This window comes from Actinia tenebrosa, unplaced genomic scaffold (assembly GCF_029948245.1).
Source record: "Actinia tenebrosa isolate PJP-AT-01 unplaced genomic scaffold, QUT_ActTen_1.0 PGA_scaffold13__45_contigs__length_12533684, whole genome shotgun sequence".
NCBI classification, from domain to species: Eukaryota; Metazoa; Cnidaria; class Anthozoa; order Actiniaria; family Actiniidae; genus Actinia; species Actinia tenebrosa.
The window spans coordinates 10,016,557-10,032,641 of record NW_028292573.1 but is presented as its reverse complement, the minus strand read 5'-3'; the positions used below and the strand labels follow the sequence as shown (position 1 = coordinate 10,032,641).

The 16,085-nt window shown below is 37.7% G+C and overlaps 5 protein-coding genes across 6 annotated transcripts; 3 read left to right on the top strand and 2 right to left on the bottom strand.

Moving 5' to 3' along the window:
* The first annotated feature begins 190 nt into the window (after positions 1 to 190).
* On the top strand, positions 191 to 1,327 carry LOC148911812 (uncharacterized). Its single transcript, XM_089028606.1, has one exon. It carries the CDS (start codon positions 191 to 193, stop codon positions 1,325 to 1,327), a length of 1,137 nt encoding a protein of 378 aa, XP_088884732.1.
* Positions 1,328 to 1,473: 146 nt separating this feature from the next.
* Positions 1,474 to 4,139, bottom strand: LOC116295836 (transmembrane protein 17). The gene is made up of 4 exons (XM_089028612.1): positions 4,006 to 4,139; positions 3,371 to 3,474; positions 3,112 to 3,225; positions 1,474 to 2,182 (listed from the first exon to the last, which is right to left on the bottom strand). The coding sequence occupies exons 1-4, from the start codon at positions 4,118 to 4,120 to the stop codon at positions 1,901 to 1,903; spliced, it is 615 nt and encodes a 204-aa protein (XP_088884738.1). The 5' UTR covers positions 4,121 to 4,139; the 3' UTR covers positions 1,474 to 1,900.
* Positions 4,140 to 4,179: 40 nt separating this feature from the next.
* LOC116295837 (lactosylceramide 1,3-N-acetyl-beta-D-glucosaminyltransferase B-like) lies at positions 4,180 to 6,293 on the top strand. Its single transcript, XM_089028608.1, has 4 exons — positions 4,180 to 4,257; positions 4,389 to 4,457; positions 4,536 to 4,631; positions 4,849 to 6,293. Exons 1-4 carry the CDS (start codon positions 4,227 to 4,229, stop codon positions 5,415 to 5,417), a joined length of 765 nt encoding a protein of 254 aa, XP_088884734.1. The 5' UTR covers positions 4,180 to 4,226; the 3' UTR covers positions 5,418 to 6,293.
* A 1,250-nt stretch (positions 6,294 to 7,543) lies between these two features.
* On the top strand, positions 7,544 to 9,093 carry LOC116292916 (beta-1,3-galactosyltransferase 5). Its single transcript, XM_031700260.2, has one exon. The coding sequence runs from the start codon at positions 7,720 to 7,722 to the stop codon at positions 8,815 to 8,817; it is 1,098 nt and encodes a 365-aa protein (XP_031556120.2). The 5' UTR covers positions 7,544 to 7,719; the 3' UTR covers positions 8,818 to 9,093.
* On the bottom strand, positions 9,016 to 15,988 carry LOC116294119 (uncharacterized). 2 transcript variants are annotated; one of them, XM_089028603.1, is made up of 3 exons: positions 15,847 to 15,988; positions 15,047 to 15,360; positions 9,016 to 14,704 (listed from the first exon to the last, which is right to left on the bottom strand). In XM_089028603.1, the coding sequence occupies exons 1-3, from the start codon at positions 15,893 to 15,895 to the stop codon at positions 10,877 to 10,879; spliced, it is 4,191 nt and encodes a 1,396-aa protein (XP_088884729.1). In that variant the 5' UTR covers positions 15,896 to 15,988; the 3' UTR covers positions 9,016 to 10,876. The 2 variants fall into 2 exon arrangements, with proteins under 2 accessions (XP_088884729.1, XP_031557512.1); XM_031701652.2 differs by having other exon boundaries at positions 9,016 to 15,360.
* Positions 15,989 to 16,085: the final 97 nt, after the last annotated feature.

The window sequence follows — 16,085 nt, the reverse complement described above, 5'->3', positions numbered from 1 at the left end:
AAATCGGGACAAGAACAGTATAAATTCAACTGCAAACTCTCAACTAAAGTTCTTGTTGCTGTGTTAGTATACACAAAGTAACTTTTGCTTGTTTGCCTTGTTGCTACGCGACCATCGTATAATCCAATTGGTTAAAATCAAATACTTGCGCCCACAGTCTATACTCAGCGGTGTACCATAGCAATTCAAAATGGCGGACGAACAACAAGTTCAAGTCAAATTGCAAGAATTATTTCTCGCTTCAAGAAAACTCCGTTTCTTGCATCTCAAGTCAGAGGAAGAGTTAATATTTACTGCTAAGTTATGTGGAGAACATAAGCCTTTGTTCTTAGGGGCTGATGTATTGTCTAACTGCTCGATTGCCGTCTCAAATCTTCCAAGAACGCACGCGAAATTTGCCAAGAAGGGTCTTGCAATGAAAGTTAACTTTCCTTCTTTCTTAAGAATTACTGGTATCCAAGGAACTGGTAAAGGAGTTTGGTTTTATAGTATACAAGGTCTTTTTAGAGTAGCGTTTGAGATGTATCCTCGGGAAGAGCAGTTGGATTTGTTGAAGTGCTTGCAAAGTGTTTGGACTTTGAGGTTTGGGGATCAGCTATTGAGGGAAATCGTAAATCCTTTACGATTTGACTTATGTGAAAATAGAAGGGAAGAAATGAATGTTGAGAAAGTGGATTCCGATGGGAAAGAGGTTCCATTATCTGTTACAAACTCTTCTCAATGTAGCACAAACCAAAACACATGTTATGCAAATGCCTCTCAGGAGATCACAAAGACAGTTCTCGAAGAACAAAATTCAGAAAACGATATTGAAAATGTTCAAAAACAACAACTACATCACTGGAAATATGAAGATATTTTACCAGAGCTCACAGACCTGATGAGAACTTGTGACAATAGCAAAAGTAGAAGTGAATTTGATGCAATAGTTACATCCCTTAGAACCCTGCTACAAAGTTACAAAAGTCTAACTTCTGAGCATTCTCCAATGGATCACCAACAGAAGTTTCTGTATGCAACGAGTTACTGGGTTGGAAATGAGTTTAGTAAATACAAAGAAGAAATATCCCAGAAAGTAATAGAGTTTAAGAAAAGACACATTGCAGCAATCGACAGCCTTCCTCCTGCTGAGAGAGTCATTATGGAACTCTTCCCACAGCCAATGATTGTGTTGTTGAAAACATGGATGAAAGATGAGACACAAAAACCTCAAACATTTTTACCTTTCCCATTGATACAGCTGATTTTGGAGTTTGCCAACCAAACTCTTGTTTCTGGAGTTGCTCATGTGTTGTACTCTCGTCTGATACGATCTGAGAGTGTTTGATAGTAAATACTACCTTGTTGAATATTATGCACGTGCTGAAAGTCAGTACCAAACATTTTTATGCCCGGAGTTGATTACAATACCTTTTTCATAGACAAAGCATTGGATCTAAAGGGGAGATTTATAGAAAGCATGAAAAATGGATATTTTATGTGAAAGTATCATAATACCTTTTTATTCCATAACACTGAACTCTAAATTTATAAATATCTTTTAAAGTTTTTGGAAGAAAATCCTTTACATATGTACAGTATATATATATATATACAAATGCTGTAATACCAATATAAATAATTTGCCACATATAATAATAAACTCTTCTAAAGCCTGCAGCTTTGTTAACTTTTGAATATTATATGACTACTAGGTAGTACAGGTATCCAATTAGCCTCCTCCTCAAGTGCCTGTAATGGCTTTGAGGTTCCTCAATGATTTCTTGGATGGGCTATCTGTGGTGTGTGTAGATTAACGTAACCCTGCGAGACAGAGGGAACACCTCCTTCCCTTATCACACAGGATCCTAAGGCGTGTAAAAGATCCAAAGAGAGATGTCTTCTAACAAGAAATAAACTTTTATGACCGAAATCCAATTTCTTCTGGGCCTCTTTCTTGTATATCCTGCATTTCTGTCATTTCATCAAACTGGTGTAAGTGAAACTTTGACACCTGATTGCCTGTTAGCGTTTTGATTGCTCTGTACCCCTGGAGTGTCTCAAACACCACAAATAATGCCATGAGAATGTTCATGGCTCGTTCTGTTGGCATGATTAGCATGCTTTCATTTAACAGCAGAACAAATGTCAGAGGCAGCTGAAGAACTAAGGTAAGAAGCCAAAAGCCTGCAAGTTCAGGAACCTGGAAACACATTTAGAACAGAAGGTAATTAAAATGAGGGTAAATGAAATGGCAAGAATAGGGCTAGACCTTCCCGGGGGGGGGGGGGGGGGGGGGGGGGACCGGGGATGCTTGTCGGAAATTTTCAAAAAGACCCCTAAAAGATGCCGAAAGTCTTAAAAACGGGCATGGCTGTATGATTTTTAACCCTCTAAGAGATACCACAACAAATAATAAGTTTCCTCGAGTAGTTTATTATTCTTCTTACACTAGGCATCTGGACTATAAAAAGCGCCTAGGATAACCCATATCAATGCATGCTTCTCTCCTTTTCCGACACTCTAAGAGATACCAGAAAATGCTGATTTTCAAAAATTCGCATTTAACACCCTAAAAGATACCAAATCGCGAATTTTTACCCCTAAGAGATATGACAAGCATAACTGGTACTTTTTTCCTTGAGTCACCCCCCGGGTAGACCTTATTTGTATGATTGCAATGTTTTCCATTTCAGACCAAGTGTCATTCTCAATCTTTGTTTGAGCTGCATCCACATTGATGTGTCTTCTCATGTGCAACCATTTAACAATTAAGAAGTTGTACTCTAGGGAATGATACGTGGTCTGAAATGGGAAAACACTATGCCCAAGGTATTAAAAAGGTCTATTGTGAAATGGATCCCTGCAGATGTCCTATATGAATAGAGTTTAACTCATGTGTTGTCTTCTCCCTCACCATAAAAGGTATTCTTAGGCTCAAGCACAAAACCCTGACAGCTGGAAAACTGAGCCTAGGGTTTCCTCTGAAGTTTCTGGTTTTTAACCCTCTCTAAGAGTCAACAGCTGTCTTCATAGAATATTTGATGTTGTGGTTAGGTGTGTGTGTTGTCCAAATTGGTGTCAAAGCATAATGGCTAAATACAGATTATGATCTTAAAAATAATTCTCTACCCTTTCCTGAAGGTTCCCAATGTAGCCAAGGTAAAGTCTGGTCATTTCCACAATTGCCATAACAATATAAATAGCAATCAAAAGAAATTTATAGTAGAAGTTAAGGCTGTCATACTGTAATGAAAAATAGAGTTAGTGTTAATAAATCATTGCAACTGCATAATCAAATATTTGTATTTTTTTGTTTCTTTTTATCAAAGAATTAATGAGCAACTGTATAATAAAATGTTTCCCTCAAACGACGAAGACAAAGCCATACCTTGGCCACCAACATGACCACTGCTGTCAAAAACCAGAAAGGTGAAAAGTAGGCATTAAAGTACAGTGCCATTTGTAAGGATAAATCTGATACCAGCTCATTACCTGTAAAAAAACCCACCACACACAAGGAATAATGGTTAAGTAATAAGTCTTATAAACCATTGTAGGGGACAAAGACATATTGACTATTTAAGGGCACTCTTGACCATCTATTTCTATATCAGATTTTCTGCTCATGAGATTTTGCTTATTCTGACAAAGTTTTGAATTTTTGCTGGTTTTTGAGGTGATATAGTCACAACTTCTTCCATCCATTTTACAAAAATTGTCTCCAATATCCCCACTCCCAATGACACAGGTCTGTATCCATGGAAACAAGAGTGACAGATTGTGTTCCAGGATATATATATGACAAAACAAAGCTCTTAGTTTTCCACAACAGAAACGGTAAATAGTAAAACATAATTTGTATCACAGAAAAGAATCAAGCTTAAAAACAACGAAAATAAAAGGCAGTGAATGCCTTTCATAAAGTCCCAGGAGACGAAAAAGAGCTTGTTTCTCAGCTGATTTTGGATTGCTCGATCTCGATAAAGAAATAATTTTTGCTCGATAAAAGATGCAAGAGCTTACCATCATTAATAAGCTGATGTCTCGGGTAATCCCTGATAGACCGTGACATCGGGAACGCTGTCTCTGTTACCGATGTAACAGCAGATCGTAAACTCTGTCCAAAGTTTGCCGCCATTTTTGTTTACAGCACCTTGTACCATCATGCAATGCAATCCCATACCTTGACCCACAATCCTTTGTGGGAAGGAATTACCCATCAAACCTTGCGCACTGCATCCAAGATGGCGCAGATCACTACGAGATTTCTTCGAGGTATATGCGAACAAAATATTGAATTTTAGCATCTTAGTCATCCTAAACTTTATTTTCAACCGCATATATCTGTTTTCTAGTTCTTGGTTTTTCCTATTGAATTAATATTTTGATTTTTTTATGGAAAAAAGGTCGAATTTCGGCCTTGAGTCGTCAGGTCGCTCGTCCATTTTCGCTGGGCAGCGCTAACAATTCATACAGTAAGTATTGCTGTGGATTTGTCTGTTGTATTCGCATTTTTTGTGTTCTGGTTATTCATTTGTCATTTGTATTTGCAGAATATGTTGTCGAAGAGGCTCAAGATACACCTATGGACATGAAGACTTCAACAGATCGTAATGCAACAACGTTGTTTTTCAGTGAACTGCTTCGTGGTAGGTATTTATAATATTAACAAAATTGTATATTTCGTTCTGGGGATCAGTGAAAACAAAATCGAACATGAAATGAATCTACAAGAAGCATCGCGAAACAACGATGTAATCATTGGGAATTTCACAGATAACTATAAAAGCTTGATATTAAAGACATTTATGTCTCACTACTGGATAACCTCAAGATTCCCTTCATGCAAGTATGTTTTAAAAACAGATGATGATGTTTATGCTCGAGTTCCAAGGCTTTTACAGTGGCTAGAACGAGCTGGCGCTCCTAACAGTTTTTATGGAGGATATGTTGGCTTGGGCGAAAGGATACTTCGCGACCCAAAGAGCAAATGGTTTCTTTCGAAAGAGCAATATGAAAAAAGGTACTGGCCACCTTATTGTCATGGAGCTTTTCACGTGCTTTCTACCGATATTCTTCCACGATTTTTCAATTATACGAGATTCGGTCGAAAGCCCTTTCACACTGATGATGCTTACTTGGGTGTCGTGGCTAATGAATTAGGAATTAAAGCTACAAAGATGCCTGGTTTTAACCTACGATTTCACATCAAACCAAGGTCAGCTTGTGATCTTTTAGCTTCTACAACAATGGGGCACAAGATAGATGCTTCTACGATGATAAAATACTACAATTTTTATACTAAAGAAATAAAAACAGCAAGGTATAAATGGCTTCGATGCTTAGCATCCAATCCAGAACTCTTTTCTGTTGCTGCTTTCGTGATTTTCAGTTTATTTATAGAAAGGCTTTTTAGAGTTATCTTACTAAGTTGAAAATGTAAAGTATAGAAAAACTGATTACGATGAAATACACAAGGCAAACTAAACAAAGAGATAAAAATAGAACAAGGCAAATGAAAGCAAAACAGAGTGTACGTTTGTACGTACTTTATTTCAACTTCACAAGCTTTACTTTCTCTGTATCTTTTTTATAAAATGGTGTCTTCTTGCATTTATTAATCGACAATGTTTGACGTTTTTCTTTAATTCAATTAAAAACAAATTGTAATTTTAGATGTGACGCAGGCTAGTTTTTCGACTACTTATTCAACCGTTCTCAACAATCACACAGGGTTATCCCATCATGCATTGCGAGTGAGATAAAAATTTCCCTATTCAAACAGCTAAAATTAATATTTTCGAAATTAAGAAAATCAATTGTACTTAATTAGAGTGTATGTCATACCTTTTAGCATTATCTATTTTCTAAATTCTTCAAGAAATTTAGAGATACTCATCAAAATACTGGAATACTTTGAGTACTTTCAGGTTCAGTACAGATCTTACGACTGGCTATTTTTATTCGCCAAATAAAGTGAAAATATCTTCATCAAATGCGAAAGCAATACCTTAGTGTTTGTATTATTAGTAGTAGAAGTATAATTACAAAAGAAAAAAAAAAGGAAAAAAAAATGCACAAAACCGGTTAAAACCAAATACTGAACAAAACTGAATGAAACACCAAAGGCACTCGGGAAAGCTCTTGATACTCCTCATGCAGCACATGGAGCTAAACGGGTACCACAGGCAGCCCAATTTGGATAACAGTGCTAGTAGAAAATAAAATCTGGAAATATATTCGAATTATTGGAAAAAATATGGGTTAGAGTCTAGGAAATTTTCTAAATAAAAAAAAGTACCAAATGCACAGACCACGTGTCATTCTCTTGCTAATAAGACTTTCTGTTCAGTTTGTTTTACATGGGAGGTCACCGTTTTCCCCTACTATTATCCTTTAACATTTGTATTTTTGTTTTTTTGCTATCATTTGGTAAGAAGTATTATTAAACTTTAGACAAACGACGTCTGCAAATTCAACAAACGTAAGTCGGAGTTGAAAGTCCCTCCCACACACGAAAATAGAGGTTGAACTGATCGAGAAGAAGATAGCAGTGGGAATATGCTATATTTAGGATGACTGCCAGGAAAAATCATCCCCTATAATGAGAGTATGTGGACCGCGTGGCACTAATGAATCCCAGCGAGGTCGGAAATTAATTTTTCCGAATTTAATTCCAAGGGCTTTCGCCCGGAATAACCTCGTTCCCAAGCACTACAACTTGTAATGATTTCTGTTCCTTGGTGGTTGTGAAATATGGCTTTATTTTGAGTATATCAATTCGGGCTACAAATGTGTATCATACAGTCTGATAGATGGATATAGGGTTTCAGTCAATGCTATGGTATCATATGACATATAGCATGACACAACTTACCTATATTATCCCCTATAATAAGAGCCAAGGCTATTTGTTCGATTCGACGCATCTTAAGGCCGTTAGATAACGGCCCCATCTCATGTCCAGGATTTCCAGCCGATTTTGAACGAGGTACCGTAAGACAAGCCTCCTAACTTCTCCTTACGAGCCGGAAAAACAAAATTTACTGTAACTCGTCAAATACTCAACGGATTGGCCTTAAACTCAGCCCAGACCCACAGTGGATCAATAGTTTTTACATTATTAATATATTGTTTACATACTCCATACTTTTACTGTAATTCGATCGACACTAAAATTGAGCTTGGGATACCTGTGCCATGGAAAGCTTTGTCGAAGAATTTTTCAAGAACAAAACTAACCTCTGAGGTACGATTGGCTGGTGGTGGGTTGTGTTTCTAAGCGGGAGAGTAATAAGGTTGAAAACAAAGACTCGCCAAAATCGCCCGGAGCCCATGTTCCTCTTGGTCAGCATCTTGGTCTCTGGATACGGAGATTGAAAGACTCGCGTGAAGAAAACGATGTAGTGGATTTTGATTAGATTTTTTAATTTTATGTTTTTCATCATGGGAGACATAATCTTGATCTCGGATAAAACTACTAATTGAAAAATTTCCCCCGATTGATTTTATTTTCACTTTTCAGTTTTATCTAAATTGGGCTTCCTGTGTCTATTGGAAGCACCGCTGTGCCAAAATGAGAACTCGCTGGCTTCATTTTTGTTTATTGAAATATAACGCCACCAGAGATTTCAGCGTTTTCCTCCGTTTTTCCGATACGAATTTGGTCTTCTCGCTATCTGTTACATTGAGTGAGAAGTAATTTGAAGCCCTTCGTGGATTTCAAATTGATGATCAATGAAGATGATTGTCAGACACCTTCCTAGTTGGTTGTGCAAGAATTTCAGAAAGATCCGAGTCCTAACCTTGGTTTCGTTTTGTGCTATTACAATCTTCTTATTTAGTCAAATATTACCTTCACCTCCTACTCCAAACGTCGTCTGGCCAGAATTTTCTCTGCATCTGCCTTTTGTTGAGCCAAAGATTAGTTCGACAGACAGGAATATTTATCTGGCAGTCGCAGTAAATTCTGCTGCCACAGGGCACAAATATCGTGGACTGAGGAAAGCTATACGAGAAACATGGGGAAATTCAGGAAATCCAACTACGTTGGAGTACAGGAACAAAACTTGGAAAGTATATTTCGTTCTGGGGATCAGTGAAAACAATACTGAACATGCAATGAATCTACAAGAAGCATCGCGAAACAACGATGTAATCATTGGGAATTTCACAGATAATTATAAAAGCTTGATATTAAAGACATTTATGTCTCACTACTGGATAACCTCAAGATTCCCTTCATGCAGGTATGTTTTAAAAACAGATGATGATGTTTATGCTCGAGTTCCAAGGCTTTTACAGTGGCTAGAACGAGCTGGCGCTCCTAACAGGTTTTATGGAGGATATGTCGGCTTGGATCAGTGGACTGTACGTGACCCAAAGAGCAAATGGTTTCTTTCGAAAGAGCAATATGAAAAAAGGTACTTGCCACCGTTTTGTCATGGAGCTTTTCACGTGCTTTCTACCGATATTCTTCCACGATTTTTCAATTATACGAGATTCGGTCGAAAGCCTTTTCATGCTGATGATGCTTACTTAGGTGTCGTGGCTAATGAATTAGGAATTGAAGCTACAAAGATGCCTGGTTTTAACCTTCACTTTCGCATCAAACCAAGATCAGCTTGTGATCTTATAACTTCTACAACAATGGGACACAAGATAGATGCTTCTACGATGATAAAATACCACAATTTTTATACTAAAGAAATGAAATTAGCAAAGTATAAAAAGCTTAAATGCTTAGCATCCAATCCAGAACTCTTTTCTGTTGCTGCTTTCGTGATTTTCAGTTTATTTATAGAAAGGCTTTTTAGAGTTATATTACTAAGTTGAAACTGTAAAGTATAGTAAAACTGATTACAATGAAATACACAAAGGAAACTAAACAAAGAGATAAAAAGAAAAATAGAACAACCAGACAAATGAAAGCAAAACAGAGTGTACGTTTGTACGTACTTTATTTCGGCTTCACAAGCTTTACTTACTCTGCATCTTTCTTAAAATGGTGTCTCATATTAATAATCGACAATGTTTGAAGTTTTTAAAATCGTTTATTTAATTAAGATTGTTATTTTTAATTAAATGGTAATTCAACTGTTCCCAATCACACCCATTAGAACAATCATCGATCACAACACTTACCACAGGGTACCCAATTTAGATGAAAGTGCTAGACATAAAACAGACTGAATTTAGTCAAACTGTTGAAGAGTTGAAGTCTTCTATATTAGATAAGTCATTTACTATTTTATTTGACATCACATAAATTGAAAATTCCCATGCCAATATAGTCGGAACATCAGGGAAGAAAATGAAGATGTAATCGACTGTCTCTTCACAAATTCTCTGGTAAAGAAAACCCCCTGATTCACATGACCGTTGGTTTAGCGCATACTTGCTATTTTAGGTGATGTCACTAAAATATTTATCTAAGTTAGATAAATTTATTTATTATATAATTACCAATGAAATATCTATTTTTCTCTATTTCGAAAAATTGATATCTTCACACATGAAAATAACATGTTATTTTCACGTGTGAAAATAACACCATTGCGATGGCTATTCAAAAATACACGGAAAGAATTGCCTGAAAAAGCCAAAACATACTTTCATTGATAATTATATAATAAACAGTATATTACATGGGCGCTTGGAGATACGAAATTTATCTTCTCGTATTGAAAACCTCTCACTCGTTCGCGTCGCTCACTTGTGAGAGATCTTTTCAACACTCAAAGATAAATTTCGTATCTCCGCGCGCCCATGTAATATCCTCTATTTATTATATAATTACCAATGAAATATCTATTTTTCTCTATTTCGAAAAATTGATATCTTCACACGTGAAAATAACACCATTGCGATGGCTATTTGAAAATACACAGAAAGAATTGCCTAAAAAAGCCAAAACATACTTTATTGATAATTATATAATAAACAGAATATTACATGGGCACTTGGAGATAGGAATTTTATCTTCTCGTGTTGAAAATCTCTCACTCGTTCGCTACACTCACTCGCGACAGATCTTTTCAACACTCGAAAATAAAATTCATATCTCCGCGCACCCATGTTATATCCTCTATTTAACTATTCAACAGGGTGACTAAATGCATTCTAAAATTTGTACATTTTTTTTTGAAAGAGTCTAAGAAATTGTCTAAGAATTGTGCTAAATAATACAATCAAACAGGGAAATCAAGCAAAAACATGATAGAATATATTTAAGGAATATAAAACACGTGCATGTCTCTGTGCTGTAATATAAACACACTAAAAGCTGTAAAGCATGAGAGAAGCAGGCTTAGGAACATGAGGCGCAGCCAAGTGTTTTTCTGGCTTCTCAAGTGCTCTACAGCTTCCAGAGTGTTTATATCACAGTACAGAGACATAAACAACAATTTATATTGCTTTTATAAAATATTTTTGAACAATTTTGCATGAGCATGTCTCTGGCCTCTGATATAAACAGGGTAGCTAACCAATCAGCGTGCACAAATGTATCTTAAATCTAACTGCAATTATCTTCATAGTCCAGAACTTGACCCCCTTTTAACAATAAACAAGTGCTAAACTAAGATTGCACGCATAAAACAATAAACAATAAGTGGTTCAAGTTCTGGATTACCATGAGTTGCTCCCCTTGAAAACATTTTTCTACATCTTTCTACACAATCTGCACAAACATGAGGGAATTAGCATTAATATACGATACATTTCTGAACTGCACTAAGAAATCACTCATTGTTCTGCAAGGATCTTGATAGGCTCATGTGCAATAGCCTGTTATTCTTCTCCATTGCTCCTCGTCTTGAGTAAGCTTAATATGCATAGTTTTTTCAACAGATTGAGAATCGGTTCATTGATTGTCCTATACTGTCTTTTGTGATTAGTTCATTGTAGGATCTAGTAAGGGTTGATAAGATTCCCCAAGACATTCCCTGTTCTGTTCTGGATACCAACGGCCACCACCCTCTTCTTGGAAACAAATTTTTGAGAAAAGATACAAACCAGCTTTAAACATCAAGCGTATTGCTTGGGACATCACACACGCAGCAACGAGTAGCATAAAAGAACAGGGTAGGATACCCAACAGTGCTATTTCCAACAGTTGAAGAGCATGTATCTGTGTCTTGGGAGGACCTTCTGGAGACACTCCTGCGGTGATAAGAGTGGCTTTGGCCAAGTTGATGGCTCCTAGGACGACATGAATGCATAAGAGGAAGGCAGCCATGGCATTTGTTTTTCCATCCTTAAATGGCATGATCACTACATCGTGAAGAAGAATCAATAAACAAATGAACGTCATGGACAGAATTCGAAGCATTGGAGTTGTCACTAGGGAATGAAGACATAACAGCACCAAACGACGACCAATCAGAATACTTTCCCAATTTAAAGCGCCCTTTGATTGGTCCTGTGGAGGTCTGAAAGGACCCTGTATGACTTCTAATAAGTGCTTTGTATATTCCTCATCTCGGGCTTCTTCTTTGGCATCGAATATGCATCTATCACATTTCAGTATGCGCTTCAGCATCCAGTACACCAAGAAAGGCAACGGCAAAAAACAAGCAGCCAAAAAGTAGAAGGGACCAATATGGCCACTCCGTAATTTTGGAGTTCCCACCAACAAAACTAACACAAATGGAATCACAAACACGATGTTGTATGCGATCATGGCGTACTGCCACCAATGGACCCAGCACGTTATGTTACCATCGATGAACATCTTCCACACCTCCTGGCCATTGATATTAAGGGGAGTACAGGTCAGTAGGTTAAATGACGTGTGTGCAAGTCGTTCATAGCCTAAGAGTAGAACCTCAATGATGGCTGCAAGGTAAGGAGCAAAGTGTGGCCTGGGTCTTCTTCTGAACGACCACAGAAGCCAGTGGAGAAAATATAACACGACAAGAAACACCATGACAGCAAAGACTTGTAAAGAACGGAAAAGCTCCTTGGTGACGGCTGATAACCCTGGAAACGGGCAACCAAACGAGGAATTTGCTATGTTAACCTGGAAATTATAAAATGAGACCAGTGTAATAATAAACACTTCTTTTTGGAGGATGTGGAAGGAAGATTCCAACATAAGAAGATCAGCAACTTGGTAGAAATAGAAAATGATTTTAGAATAGCCGTGTTCGCCATGACCATGTGTGGTCCCTTCCTGTTCGTGCGTTGTGTGTCGCATCGATGGCGTCTTGTGTTTGAACCACATTATTTTCTTAACTAGTTGCATAACTATTGGTGGTCTCACAAGTATATACACTCCCATAATCACCGAATACAGACCAGCTACTACCCAGAACCATCTGTCTCTACAATCGTTAACCGGGCGACAATCATGATTGAACAGGCTTTCAGTGTAACCTTCTTTACACACCCCACACATCATTCCAGTTCGATTACCTGCGCATCTATTATAGACTGAAGTGTTTCTACTTCGTTTTGGTACATAACAATAGTGTTCAGGGCAACTCGCAAACCGAAGCCGAGGGGGGTCCGATGAAGAAAGATAGCCCCAGAAGTCATTCTTGCTCTTAATGTTCCATGTGCAATTCCCGCCAAAGGGGCAGTCAAGACAACTGACATGCGTCTTGTTACTGTGTCCACGAAAAGATCCTCTTTGAAGACTGTAAGTACTAGTTGGACACATTTGACACACGAAGCGAATGCGCGTGATATTCAAGCGACAACTATCATGTGTAAACATTGGTGGGATCACGTGAGAGGAGTTTTCAAGGTTTATGTAGCTTCCTAATGGACAAAGTAGCTTAGTGCTGGAGTCAAAATGAACATAACGACCATTTTGGATTACGAACATATTGGATTTCCTTTCAGAAGCGTGCAATGTGAAGCTAGAGTTTTGAATTACCAAAGGACCTCTTGCTCCTGCGAAAATGAACGGAAGCACCTTAGAATGATTGCACGGATTGTCACTGCAAGGTTTACAATTTGAAATCTTTGTTTGTTCGAATTCTGTCCTATCGAATAGAACACGTGCAGTGCCTTCTTCAATGAAGACATGGGCTCCTGATCTCGGATACTTAGCAAAGTTATTCTTGAAAAGACATTGGCGGAAAGAGTTGAAACCATTACTGATGTACAAAATCGTTGACGATCCCGTATTGTTCTCGAAGACAACTTTTTTAAAAAACATTTTTCTCGTTTGAATGAAGTGAGGAAATTTTCTGCATTTTTTTTGTTTTTGGAGTTCGAAGTCTTCGGGCATGAAAAAGAAAAGAACACTGGACATACCCGGAAGATTTCCTTTGAAATGTTGAACGTTATTTATGAACAATGTTTCGTCAATCGAGACTTTAAAGTCCGCTTTAGTTGGCACCATTAAGATAAATCTTAAAACATGAGACCCAGCAAAGTCAACAGAATTTGACGTAAAATTGGTGCGTTTAATTTGCAGCTTTCCCTTAATCAAAGTATTGCTCCGCTTTTTAAACCCAATTTTTATATTCAGAGCAGCTCGATAATGATTCTTATGAAAACTGGTATTTAGGATTTGAATGTCCAGAAATCTTGGCATGGTATGATAAAATTCGATTGGTGAATTCATGTTGTGAGTGAAAACCGAATCTTTGATCATTAGCGTCGAGTTTACCGAAGAAACGTTTCTCCCCTTGCGGAGTTCGGATTTTAATAACATGCAAATCCATGAGTTATGACTACAAATAAAATTTCTGGCGTTCAGATCGATAACATTTCTTGCTATGACTGCTGTTCCGTTATTTTTCATAAAGGTAGTTCTGGAGAGTTCAAGACTTGATTTTTTAACTGAGTGATCGACCATTAAAGTCAATATGGCATTTTTTCGACGACTGTAATTCTCGATAAAATCTGTTCTGTAGATTTTGACATTCACTTCAGCGCTGGCAAGTGATGGGTCAATTGGATTATGTTTTAGGATAAAAGCTGGAACATCATTTTTGTAAAATAAAGATTTCATGATTGAGACTTGCGAAAGGTGACTTGCGACGAAACAAAATGCTGCATAGTGACGTTCTTTGTCTGCCGTATTGTATGAGAATCGTGTATTGTTAACCAAGAGTCCTTCGAAGTTTGCAACGATTGTAGCCACGTGTGTAAAACGTGATTTATGATTGTAACTGACGTTCGCAACAGATAGCACACATCCAAAGTCGCTCCCATGGGAGTGCACCAAGCTCACATTATCCATTTTCAATCTCACGACCTTGGTGTAACCCCCGTCAACCTGGAGCACCCCACCCAATGTACCTGAATTATTAAAGAAAGCTGAGTCTGAGATATTGAGATTAACCAATGCTCCTTGACCTTTAACGTGAATCACCCCTCCTGGTTTATCGATGTGGTGACCATGGTAAATTGAATCGTCGACTCTTATTTTGTTATAGCCACTTTGTGACATTAAGAATCTCATGTTGACGTTTTTCAGACTTTTCACTTTAGAAAATGTAAGATCAACCCTGCAAGCGCTGACAGCGAAGATGTTTCGTGTGAAATCCCTTGGGTTTTCTTTCCGTTTCCAACAACAATCTTTCGGTTTTTCCTCACGGTCTTTTTTACAAAATTTCACTTCGCCTTGGTTATCAATGACTGTAACATTTTCCCACTTGGACAAGAAAGACATATTTTTACACCGCCAGTTACGGGATCCTCTTACAGATACCAAACCACTTTCTCTGTTTTTATTTATTTTTTTCATGAGTATGGTATTTCCCTGAAATAAAACATCTTTTAAATTTAAGACTATTTCTCTATTGCACCCTTTAGCTTTTGGTTGATAAATCTCGATGCAGCCACAGTTTTCTTTGAATAACGTGTTTTTCACTTTTAAGTAATATGTCGGCAGGGTGTTCGAAATGCAGACAAAAACTGCGGGATATGATCTTTGAAAACTGCAATCTCGAATATCACTTAATGCGTTCTTTAGTTGGAGCTTCGTGTTGTTAAATAATACATTGGTCAAAGTTACCCTTATTCCAGATTTCACCCTTATTCCAGATTTCACCCATAGTCTATTACTATCCACGAACATAACATTGCTCACATTTACTCTCACCGTTTCTCTAGGAGTCGAAACTTCGATGATAATTCCATTCGAGCAAGAAATACGAGGGATTGAATTGCCGTAGCTCAACAAAGTGAAGCTTTTCTGTATTTTATACCCCTTTTTGGCAGATCTGTATCGGGACTCGCATGTGTAGGGATCTTTGTCAGTGTTTTTGCCGTCGACGTATAGCGTTCCATTCCAAGCCAGCCTCTTAAAACCGAGTTCAAGTGTTTTACAAGGTGTAAGAGTGCTGCCACAAACAGCGGTTGCTAGGCCTCGAGCTTTGGACACGTAAACGACTCTCAAGACATCTGGTGTTACTTCTGTGATATCAAAAGAAAAGAAAAGAAGTTCAAATATAGGAGAGAGAAAGACTTTCCTGCTTGCAAAGGTCGCTTAGCCCTACAGAGTTGAGGAAAATAACCTCTGCTCGCAGGTAGTCCTTTTCTCTCCTTTCCAGAGTTGGGCACACGCGAGAGATTTGGCGGGAAAGTTTCCGCCAAATACACAGAAACTCCAATGCATATTAGTAATATATGTAATAGACTGTGATTAAGGTTTTCGGCCCTAGCTTTGGATCAGCGAAATTAATCGTCCGAAACAACCAATCTCAGGTTTATGGCTTTCACTTTCCTACACTTGTTTCAAAACCACTGTAGTATTAAAATGTTTTTCATCGTGTGATTTGAAAGAAAGCCGCTTTGTTTGTAGTCAGTGTTCGTTCATCGCTCAGTTGAATTAATGTTTGATCCTATGTGGCTTTCTTCTTAATCATTATAAGAACTAACTGGTGTAATTAATGATCTTACCTGCAATAGTCAGGATAGCACAGAAAAGTATTAGAATTACTGAAACCATCTTTCGCTTCCAGCAACGTTTTTAATCCACTGACACGTTTTCCTTGAAAGAGCCAAAGCGAGAAAAAATACCTGCTCAGTTCAAAAATGAAGCACCATTGGCTGGAAATACAGCTAATCTCTTCTTGATTACTACGAATCGAAGTTTCAGAACGACATATTTCGTCGCATCACGTCTTATTTGCAGTGCT